The sequence below is a fragment of the Oreochromis niloticus genome, linkage group LG7 (genome assembly GCF_001858045.2).
Source record: "Oreochromis niloticus isolate F11D_XX linkage group LG7, O_niloticus_UMD_NMBU, whole genome shotgun sequence".
NCBI lineage: Eukaryota > Metazoa > Chordata > Actinopteri > Cichliformes > Cichlidae > Oreochromis > Oreochromis niloticus.
Genome location: NC_031972.2, coordinates 26638257 through 26649889, shown reverse-complemented (window position 1 = coordinate 26649889; position 11633 = coordinate 26638257). Strand labels below are relative to the sequence as shown.

At 38.9% G+C, this 11633-nt stretch overlaps 1 protein-coding gene and 1 long non-coding RNA gene across 2 annotated transcripts; both read left to right on the top strand.

The window, feature by feature from the left end:
• LOC100692972 (progestin and adipoQ receptor family member 3) lies at positions 1-5065 on the top strand. Its single transcript, XM_003444363.5, has 7 exons — positions 1-182; positions 548-794; positions 979-1141; positions 2443-2598; positions 2722-2832; positions 2984-3074; positions 4923-5065. Exons 2-7 carry the CDS (start codon positions 598-600, stop codon positions 5063-5065), a joined length of 861 nt encoding a protein of 286 aa, XP_003444411.3. The 5' UTR covers positions 1-182; positions 548-597.
• On the top strand, positions 2812-7339 carry LOC109202824 (uncharacterized). The gene is made up of 3 exons (XR_002062787.2): positions 2812-2832; positions 2984-3074; positions 4923-7339. It is a non-coding gene; the product is annotated as an uncharacterized LOC109202824 (long non-coding RNA).
• Positions 7340-11633: the final 4294 nt, after the last annotated feature.

Here is an 11633-nt window from a genome sequence, read left to right as displayed (position 1 = left end):
AATGTGCCGTTTCATTGTTTACCAGTAACATCAAAAGAAGAAAGACAGGTTTTGCGGGTAGTGCCGGCTGGTGTGTCCGTTCACTAAAATGTAACATTATTACTGACGTGTCAGGTTAAAAGCCATCCAGATATGGCTGAACTGTGTGAACGGGGACATCGAAAGTCGGAGTGGGACTAATGGTGAGTTCTGTAACCCTGTTCCACATCACTTTAGCGGACTAGCGCGCGCATAAGCTAGCATGGCCGACAATAACAAACCGTTTGACGTGCGAGTCGGGAACGCTAGTGTGTTTAGTTTGCTGTTTTAAATGATTTATTTAAAAGGTAAAGATATGCGGAGAGCCTGTGGATTTAACTGACAATGTGGTGCTGAGATTTGAGAGCTTTTAATGAGGTAACTGAGATGAATACACACACAAACGGCGGTAACCCCGATCCTGTAGATATAACATAATGTCAGCACTGATTTCAGATAGAGGAAGACTTGTTTTACCATCCTTGCACACTCCCTTATAAATCCTACCTTTTCTTTTCTCCATATGCAGCCTTAGCCTCCCTCAGCTTGCCTTACACCGCCAGAGGAGCCCCGAGCAAGATGCTGCTGAAGATGCCCCAGAAGCTGCTGAAGACTGCCCACTACATAGAGCTGGGCAATTATCAGCATTGGCCGGTGCTGATACCCCAAAGGATACGACTGTACACTTACGAACAAATCCCCCTCTTCCTCAAAGAAAACCCCTACATCACAGACGGCTACAGGGCTCACCTGCCCTCCAAACTCTGCCTGAAAAGGTGCTGGGAATACTGCAATTTCACCTCTGGCCTTTACTGTTATTTATCTTTCTTTGAGTTGCTCAACTTTGTATATATAAATAAATAGCATTACAGACCAGAGGGGGAAAAAATGGAGTGATTATATCCATACATTTGCACATAAACCATGCACATGCAAACATCCTGCACATTTCTTTTGCAGTATTTTTATTCTGTCCAATGAGACGGTGAATATCTGGAGCCACCTTTTGGGTTTCCTGCTGTTCTTCTCTCTGGGAGTCAACGACCTCTTGTCTGTCCTGCCAGCTTCTGGAGCCAACAGAGAGGACTATGTCATCTATGCTATAGGACTCTTCTGTTTCCAGGTAAGTTGTGTGTATGTGTGCAAGATGAGAAGCTTGTTCTTGAGCTTCCTGTGAGCTGGATTTAATGATTGTTTCGTCGCTGCAAAATTGCAAATCAATTTCTCGATTTAAAAATAATCATCGCTCCAGTCATAAAATAATGTTGAAAATAGGAATTAAAATACTATAAAAACAGGATAAATAATGCACACGCCATTCAGATTGTAGCATTAAGCAAAATGTACATGAATGAGAGTGCTGTGTAAACTAGTAGCCTGCTAGTTGTTTGATTGCCTCATATTTGCATAGAGATTGAAGTTGTTCAATTGCTTTTTGTCATTGTTTGTATAGTTAACGACTAAAACTACAGTTTTGAGCTCCTTCTTATAGCTGTTCACCTGAATCCATCTCACCCTATTGCTAGCATCCTACTTTGTCATGCCATTCCTCTGCATGTCATCCTCATGGCATTCTTTGCCATTGTTACTCCCTGATCAGCAGTCTATGGCCTGAGCTGATTCTAAAGTCTTTTCTCTTTCCTGCATTTAGTTAAAGAGAGGGCTGTTCACTATTTGCTTCAAGTATAACACTCAGCTTCACTCGTCGTCAGTGCACAAGTATGAATGCAAACGGTGACACCACCCACTAGGGCAAAGGTTGTGCAGGGAGTCAAAACTTGGCAAAAATCCATCTTAATTCCTGTGAGGGCATGCCCAGACAGTGCATTAATTGGGCAGCTGGACACTTCTCGGTGCAAAAATAAAGCACTTTCTTGTGAATGTTTTCTCATGATTCTTTTCTTTTCTTTTTTTTTTTCAACAAGTGTGCATTTTTGGTAATGAATCTTTTGGCTGGCATGAGATGTTTCTTTTTCCAGATATTGTTATTATGAAGCAGTTTTATTTCACCAGAGTAGCTTTGTGTAATTGTATGAATAAACAAACCTATTAACATAGGTTTCATGTTTCTTGCTACAGGTGCACTCAGGTCACTGCCACCTTCCCAGGTGTGTAGATAGATGTAGCTGTGAAGTTTAGAGTTCCTGTTGGCAGGTAGTGGATTTTGAAAGTTTAGCTGTGTATTTGTTTGTGTTGTAAGTTTTACTCGCAATTGGTTTGAAATCTTTTAATATAGTGAATAACTAATCAGTGTGATTCTTATGTAGGTATAATGTACTCATGTGTTAAAGGAACACAAAGTTTTTCATGTAGTCACAATGTGATTAGCTTGATGGAAACAACCATGGCATGCATAAAAATGCTCTAAACATAAAGAAATTGTCGAAAAACTTTTGCATCTGATCCTGTGTGCTTTCCTCTCAGGTTTGCATGCTGTGTTCAGTGGGGTATCACCTCTTCTCGTGTCATCGATCGGAGAAGACTTGCCGCCGCTGGCTGGCGTTGGACTATGCAGGCATTTCTGTTGGCATCCTGGGCTGCTATGTACCTGGGATCTTCTACGCTTTCTATTGTAACGCTGTAAGCACAAACAATAGTATCAGGCTGTTGGCTAATTCCTTTTCCTCTAAGATATGAAACTGGAGATCCTCAGGCTCATATTGCGCTGTGTTTTATATTGTGTGTTACTTCCCCTGGTTGCAGTTTTGGCGGCAGGTCTACCTGCTGACAGTGCTGTCCCTGATCCTGGCCGTCTTCAGCGCTCAGGTCCACCCTCGTTACCTCAGCAAAGAATGCACCTCCGATGTTGTGCAGGTCAGGAAACAAAGCATGTGTGCTGTATGTTCGCTGTATCGTTTTAGAGCTTTATTACAAGCCGTTTCTGCTGTGATGCTGTTACTATGGTTTTAACCCTGAAATGAGGATTTTCCCTGTGTGCCATAAATCTTTCCTGTCTCTGTTTCAGCTGTTTCTGCCTCGAGTTATAATAATGTACTTGATTGCTGGTTCTGCCTTCCTGTTCTACGTCACCAAAATCCCTGAGCGATATTTTCCTGGTGAGTTTTGCTTGTCTGCGGCAGCATTTGTGTCTGTTTGCTTTTGGCTATGCAGAGTGAAGGATTTTGATATCAACTTTTCACAAGTCCTGTTGTGAAATTTTCTCACTATTAAATATTCTACAGTAAACTGTTAAGAGTACAAAGTGGAAGCCAGCGGGAACAACAGCAACTCAGCCATGAAGTGATAGCGTTGTAGCTACGTAAATTAACAGAGTGGGGTCAGTGGATGCTGAGGTGCATACTGTGGAGAGGTCGCCAACTTTCTGCAGAGTCAGTCGCTACAGACCTTCAAACTTCACGTGACCTTCGGATTAGCTCAAGAGCAGCTTCACTGAAAGGGTTTTCATGGGTGAGCCTTACATCACCAATCACGATGCATAGCATCACATGCAGTGAAGTAAGTTACGCCAAAACTGGACTCTTGAGCAGTGGAGACGTGTTCTCTGGAGTGATGAATCACACTTCTCCATGTGGCAATCCAGTGAACGAGTCTGGGTTCATTTTCATATAAAAAGGAGCTGATTTGAACCTTCTCCATCAGTTAAACTGTTATCATCACCATTCTGGTTATGAAGTTCCTGCTCTGAGGCTTCTCAGGCCCTAAATCTCCCTACTTTATGTCTCTTAGCCATATGTGCCAATACACGTTCACATTAGGAACCATTTTCATGATACATGATGAAATAAGCAGCTTTAAAAGAGTGAAGCTGTTTTGAGAGTGACAGAGTACTGAAGTTGACCTTAACGGTCTTGAGACCTACAGTTAAAAAAAAAGCATTTGAGGAAATAAGCTGGTAGTATCAGGAATGTAAGATGACATGTCACAGTGTGACTGCTTCTAGATCAAAAAACTAACCAGTAGGACAGGAAATGACACCCTGATCAACGGACACAAACTGGTACAAACTTAAGTGGAGTGGAGGAACGTAAATGTATGTTTAAAACAAAATGTTTGCAATTCCAGCAAAAAAGGAAATCTGGTTTGTTGCAGCAGAAACTTGTTTGTTTTACCATGACAGACCCAAGCAGGACTCGCCTTGTTGTAGTACAGTCTGCAAAAGTCGTACCTCATGATCTACCCAAGTTTATTACAACTGTATCTCTTCAGATCATGTTCGTAATTCTAGACACATGGTCTGTTAAACTTCACTGCTCTGTCTTTGAAAAGAATGGTTTGATCTTCATATGTGGATTATACAAAAAGCAATGCATGGAGAAAAAAAAGTCCCTACTAGATGTCAAAATTGTCAGACAATGCTCTGGATTTTCTACAAGTCTGTTCTGGGCAGTCAGTATGATAAGAAAGGCACATCAATGTCAACCATATGTTTTGTGGGATATTTGTAATTAAAGCTATTTTGTTATTTTTTTAACTTTGTAATATATTGTATTTTTTTAGTTTAGCTGAGTTAGTTACTGTTCTTACTGTCTTGGAGCAGCTGGGACCACATCATTTCCTCTGGGACTAATAAAGGATTCTGATCCTGAAATGCTAAATATAAAGTGCTTTGAGTGCTCCGGCAGAGTAGAAAAGAGCTATATAAGGATCAGTCCATTTAACCTTTAAACGAACTGCTTAATGAACTTAAACAGGAAATGGTGAATTTATGTGGAAAAAGAAATATTAATGATTAAGAGGGTACTGTGTACACCGCCATGACAACGAGACACCAGACATTTCATTTTACAGTACGTTGAAGCCATTAACCTCTCTGACCGCTCCCATCCATCCATCTGTTATTTGTTTTTCCTTTAAACGACTGAACTTCTTTCAGCAACAGTTTTTTCTACGTTATGAGAATTAATACATGCATTATATTTACACTTTATTTTTTCTTCTTCCAGGCCAGCTGAACTACCTGGGCGCCAGCCACCAGGTGTGGCACGTACTTGTGGTGGCTATGTTTTACTGGTGGCATCAGACCGCTGTGTACATCATGCACTTTAGACACAGCCAGTCTTGCCCAGCGCACACCACCAGGAGCTAAGTGAAATTCATCATGTAACAACACAATAATAAGAAGAACCATATTTTTGTGACCTCTACCTTGTCAACCTAACGACAAGGTACTTCTGAGTACCCGCTGTAGAAATAAGGGGGCTTCTTTATCGTACGCCCTCCGTCACACTGTTCAACTCACCTGTGTGTACCACTCGCAGACTATCTTCCCAATCTGAAATCCACATTAGGGATTAGAGCAGCTGCACAGCCTCGGTAAGAAATATGTCTGACACCCTTCACTGTAATTTAACTGTCCAAAATAAAATAAAATAAAATACATAAACACATCATGTCAGACACTGCATGCATTAAAGGAGAATGTGCGGATGTGATTACAGACGGCTGAACGATTGACACAAACGTGTAGCATGTCAGTAAAATGTTTGGCCACCAGGTGTCCCCAGAACATCTTAAATTCAGCTTGAAATTTGTTCTAAACCTTCTGGAGGGATTGAACACTTTTGTTTTTTTAATAATGACGCATATATAAATATGCTGAGAAGGTACCCGAATCCCACGGCTTAGCAGAGCCACTGGAGGTGGAGGTTGGTGCTGGGATTGTGTTTGCTCCTTAAGGACTGTGAGCTGATGTTAGATGTGGTCAGCCACACTAACTCAGCCCCTAAAGCACAGAAAACAGTGAGCTCCATTAGATCAATGCATGAAACTGTATCTTTTGTATTCGTAGAAAATATTTGGGTGATAAAAGCATTTTCTCATGGTTGTTTATGATTGTAGTTTTTGTACAGAAGTGTTGGTAAAAAAATATCAATAGGTATTTTGAATCCTTTGAATCTTACTTCTTAGCCTGTGTGAACAATTATTTATTTGTTTGGTTTTTTTCCTTGTTTTGTTGTCGGTTCTGTATAAAATGTCTTGATTAAAAAGTGGGAATGACAGAAAAAGCTGAGGGAGCTGAACGTTACCGTTTGGGTACTGTGAGTTACCTCTCTTTGGTAGAAACAGTCACTCAGTATTTGCAGTATTTTTTTTTTTTTTTTTTCATTTTTGAAAATACTTTGAATGCTCTTCAAAGTTGCTAAAGCCAGTATGTAAAATCAAAGCTGTTGTTATCAGCTCAGAGAAACAGACTAATCTTAATGCTGAACCAATTTTTATCATTGAGATGATGGGTATATATTTTTTAGTCTTCAGTCTCTTAAAATAATGTTACATAATTTGGGAGTCTGATTTCAGTCGTCCTGCTGTAGCTTACTTACAGTTCACCTCACTCAACACAGCTCATTAGAGAGGTACTAAGTGACCTCTGGTTGTTTATCTGTTGCAATGGTTTAATCAAATTATAGGATAGTGCATTTATCTACTGGCACGCTTCCAGTTTTGATATTGTGCTCTCTTGTAAAACAGATCAGCCACAACATTAAAACTCCCCCACTAACACCGTCATCGTGGTGGAGGCGTGGCTTGGACTGCAGCAGTGTTCATGTGGGCAAAACAGTGCATTGTAACAAGGTTCCTAATGCTATTTGTTTCACCTCTCAGTAGTTTTAATGTGGTGGCTGATATGTGTCTGACGAAAGAAAGCGAGATCTCTTTCTTCATATTTAATTTTGAGGAAATGACGGTTTAGCAGCGGTACGTGTGACTATGAATTCACAGTTTGCTGTGAGCAGTAGCACTTAACATAGCACTCAGTGATGAGCCCGGGAGGTCAGTCAACTGTAGCAGATATCTGTTATCAGCCATCAATCCTTTTATCATGAAGCCTCTCGGAACAATGTGAGAAAAAAATACTGATAATTCCCACCTCGTTGCTTTAACAAGGCCAGTTTGATGTGTGTCAGCTTCCTTTTCTTTTTTAAATTAATGTACTTTTGGGCAGTTATATATTTTTGGTGGTTTGTATTGTTTTTGTATTATTCAATCAGGTTTGCCTTATTATCTGTTTGTACTGTAATGGCATTTCTACAATCTGTGGGTCCACAATTGAGCCTAAACTAGAACAACATGATCAAACTGTTACACTCCAAGGCCAGTGTGTTTTTCTTTCTTTTCAGAGCACTTACTGCTGCAGTCATGATGGCAGCACTCAAAAGCACTCTTTTCTTTTTTTTAAGTGTCTTTATTTTGGCATTAAATGCTTGATCTGCTAGGACTGCTGTTTGGTTGTTTTTCCTTTGTAAGTGTGTTTTGTATGTTACTGCGGTGGCACTGACTACTGCGATGTGAAATATTTATTTCAGTGCCTATGTGAAAATATATTTTTCAACTATTTGAATGAATAAAGAATGCAGGGAAATCAGTTGTTTGTGAGTTTTTGTGCTTCAGTTGCTTAAAAATCAAAGCAGATTGATGTGACTTAAGAGAGGTGCAAGATTAGCTCATTTTGGTTTCTGAGGAAGCTGCAGGTCACATAAAAACCAGTAGTAGGCAGCATTGATTCAAATGCTTCTCATTTATGATGCAGAGTTCAGTGGAAAATGTGGGTTAAATCTCGGTTTTTGTGCCTTTTTTTTTCTCTATTCACAGTCTCCACAGATAAAGTTCACAGTGTAAGTGATTCACGTCAGTTGGCAGTTTGAAAAGTATGTTGTTGTTAAATACAGGGGCATCGTGATGAGAACTGCCTGGTCAGAAGTCATGTCTCATCCTCACAGCAGCATGACACAGCAGCAGATGTGCTCGCTGTGTTTATAAAGGGATGGAGATGGTCAGCAACAATACTCAGGTGTGGTGTTTAAATGATGCTGAGTTGGTACTAAGGGACCAAAAGTGTGTCAAAATATATCCTCCACACCACTACAGCAACAGCAGCTTGAAGAGTTGATATAAGGCAGGCTGGAGCCATGCATTGATGTTGTTGTTTATACCAAATTGTCACCCTACTATCTAAATGCTACAGGACAAATCAAGACTCATCAGACCAGGCAACATTTTTCCAGTCTTTTGTTGTCCAATTTTGTTGATCCTGTTTGAATTGTAGCTTCAGTTTCTGCTCTTAGCTAACAGGAGTGGCACCCGGTGTGGTCTTCTGCTGCTGTGACTCATCTGCTTCAAGGTTCAGCAGGTTGTCCATTCAGAGATGCTCTTTGCATAGCTTAATTGTAACAAGTGGCTATTTAATTTATAGGTACGTCCTTATCAGCTTGAAGCAGTATAGCCAACATCCTCTGACCTCTGACATCACAAGGCATTCTTACATCTTCCACTTTCCCACTTTAAAATTCCATCAGTGTGATGTAAATAATGTGTATTTTACGATACTACCTTGTTAGTTAGGTCTGGATTATAATTGACCCCAATTCAGCCACATTTTAACTCCGAAGGCCTCACGTGTCGAAACTGTGGCGATGCAGACTTTTCTTTTGAGGGGGAGTTCAAGGGGGTTCAAAGTTATTCAATCATTGACATGTACAGGCAGACAGACTGCTTACTCTTCCTTTCTTTACAGTTAATAAGTAAAACATGGATGTCCCATATATACTTGAACGTGTGAGTGTGCAACAGTATGATGAAGACCTGCTGCGGTGTTATTACGAGACATAGTGTCGATATTTCAAAGTATGATCATTATGCAAGCAAATAACAGCCTTGAGTGTACTACCTCATGAACTAATGGCTGTTTGTAAAGAGAAGTGTCTGCAGTGATCAGCATTTTTGGAAACGGTCAATTTTTATTTTAAGAACTTTTCATTTTAATGCTGTAGTTTACATTATATTTCACTGTCTACAGCCTATATGTAAACGTAGCCTGAGCTTCTTTGAGAATAAAGCTAGTTCAGTGTCTATTCTCATAATACATACCAGAAAAGACCAAATAGCCAATAGCTAGGAGAAATCAGAGAGCCAACCTCCAGCTGAACATGAATGTAGAGGAGCTGGAAAGAGTCTCTAGTTTCAATTTGTTTTGCACACACATGTAAAAAAATACCTAAAATAGACACACACACCACACAGTGTCTCATTAAAAATATACAACAGACACTATTTTCTGAGACCTCTGAGGAACATTAACCTGCCTCAAAACCTCCTGGTGTCAAACCCTATTGGTTTACTATTTAAAAAGCTCTCTGAGCCCCTACAGGCTCCGCCTTTCTCAGGCGTCCCCCTGAGGGGAGTGCAGGTGAAGGAACTGACAGTACCCTAAAAATCTAGAGGAAAAAAAACCAAATTTCTGCACTAAGAAATATTGCATTTATAAAAGATACTGTGCCCTCTCAAAACAGTCATTCCATCTCAAATCATCTTTCTGTGTAACAGATAAGATAAACCTTTATTAGTCCCACAAGTGGGAAATTTGCTAACCATCTCCAATTTACCTAAACATTTTATAGTTCAGCTTTTAAACATATATAATGATTGCTGTGAAATGTTATCGTCATACATCAAATGCTTTTCAAATATATACTTTTATATTTTATATACTTATTTACTCCGTTGTAATTGCTACCTGAAATTACATGGAAACTCCACAATGTTGTTCTATTTAATGATAATAATAATAATAATAATAATAATAATGATAATAATAATAATAATGGATTGCATTTATATAGCCCTTTTCGAGACCCTCAAAGCGCTTTACAATTCACTATTCATTCACTCTCACATTCACACATTAGATTAGAATAACTAGTGTGATACATGAAATTTCCCCTTGTGGGACTAATAAAGGTATATCTTATCTTATCTTATCTTATTAGCGATACTTGATTATTTCTATAGCATATTTTCTGCATTTCTGTGACTAAGAATGTCATGTTAAAACAGTTTCTCTATTTTATTTTTGCATTATTGTGAAACACAAACAACTATTTGTTATGTTTTCTTTGTTCTGCTCAAATATGGAACAGGAATGCTTTAAACCATATTTTAATTCCCCCAATACATTGTTTATGTACCCGGTCCCAAATTATATATTCTGAATAGTCCAGTGACATTTTCAGGCGTTTGACTTTACAAGTATATATGTTAGAATATTGTCTCAAATTTCAAAGGAGAAAAAAGGCCTGAAAGTGGGTGGATGGGCCTTTAAAAAAAAAATGAAGCTAAAATTTCACAGCAGTCTTTATGTATGTCCCAATTCACATAAATAAATAAATAAATACAATTGTCAGTTTGAGATGGACTGATGCAAAGAAAATCAAAAGATTGTTAGAGTATGTACTAGCTTATGTGAGATTATTATATTATCTTATGCCATGTTATACCCCTGATTAATGATTGTGAAATTATTATGTAGTTTTAGTTTGCTTTATTCTCCTGAAGAGGTGATAACTATTACATTTGTTAAATTGATTTGCATTATCCGATACTGTTGAATGTGTAACACTGTTTCTTGACATTGCATACTGCTGAATCATGAAGAGAATGTTGGGTGCAGAGGACCTTGTGCTGATAATAGAAGAGACAGACCACATTCCATGCCCCCACCTTTACAGAGAGCAGAAAAACAAGGAGCCGAGGTCATAACTTAGGCGCCGTAAGAGAGAAAGAATGTGAATGTTTAGGCTTTTACGACTAGGTGGGGGCCACTAGAGGCTATAAGAAGCTGAGTAACCCGTCACCATTTGGAGATTTGCTGTGACCCTCTGCATGCATGTCTCCCCATCCGGATGGTTTGTGCTCATAAGTGTTAAGTTGTATGGAATAAATAATTGTTGATTGAGCATTTATACACCGAGTATTGTCCTTCCTTCAGCCCAAAGATTAAAAGAATTGGGAGATTTTAACACTTACCTACAACAAGCTATTCAAGTGTTTTAAATAGCTAAAAGAGGAATTCACATTCCCTATCACAGAGCCTACAGAGACTCCTACTGGTATCTTCAACTAAAGACTTAAATATAAGGAATGGGAAAGAGTTTTTAATAAAACTGCAAACTGGGAAGCAAACTAAAGTCATCTTAACAGGATATTTTTGGGTATGAATTTGAGCAATACGCTTCACATGGGAAGCTAACATTAATACAGCTGTATCACAAGATAGATGACGGGTGAGCTACCAGAGGGCAGTGATGCAAGAGTTAAATAATATCTTGGAATATTTCTAACTGAAGCAATCAAGTGTATCACAGTTAAAGTGGCTCAAACCTGAAGCATATATCAGATGGAACAAATAACATACTCAACGAGACTTCAAAACGATATATTTATCAAACGTTGGAGGCCGGCCGGCTATAGCAATCCTGACTCAGTTTGCTAATCTGAGTTAACTGACAGAAACAATACGCATAAATGTGTCCTTAGAAAGTTACTTGCTGTTCACGCATATGCACACAGTATGGTGGGGTCTTCTTCCCCCTCTCTCATGCTGTTATTTTTAGTTTTTTGCAGCTATTTTTTCCAGTTTTCATCTTCATTTATTTTAATTTTATTTATCTGTTTAATTTTGTATCTGTCTCCTTACTCCTTGCAGAGTAAGGAGACGGGATATTTATGTATCTTACTATCCAGATAAAGACAGCGTAGATGAGGCCTCAAAATGGAAAACAAATGTCTGAATGCATAAAGGTCAAAATTTACTATGACTACAACCCTATTTTCCAAAAAAGTGGCATGTGGTTAAAATGTAAATAAAAGCAAAACACTGA

Bases quoted from the DNA above. Each gene is read 5' to 3' on its own strand.
- LOC100692972 (XM_003444363.5), top strand. From the start codon at position 598: ATGCTGCTGAAGATGCCCCAGAAGCTGCTGAAGACTGCCCACTACATA. The intron at 795-978 runs GTGCTGGGAATA...TTTCTTTTGCAG, and splicing joins TCCAAACTCTGCCTGAAAAG to TATTTTTATTCTGTCCAATG. The intron at 3,075-4,922 runs GTGAGTTTTGCT...TTCTTCTTCCAG, and splicing joins CCCTGAGCGATATTTTCCTG to GCCAGCTGAACTACCTGGGC.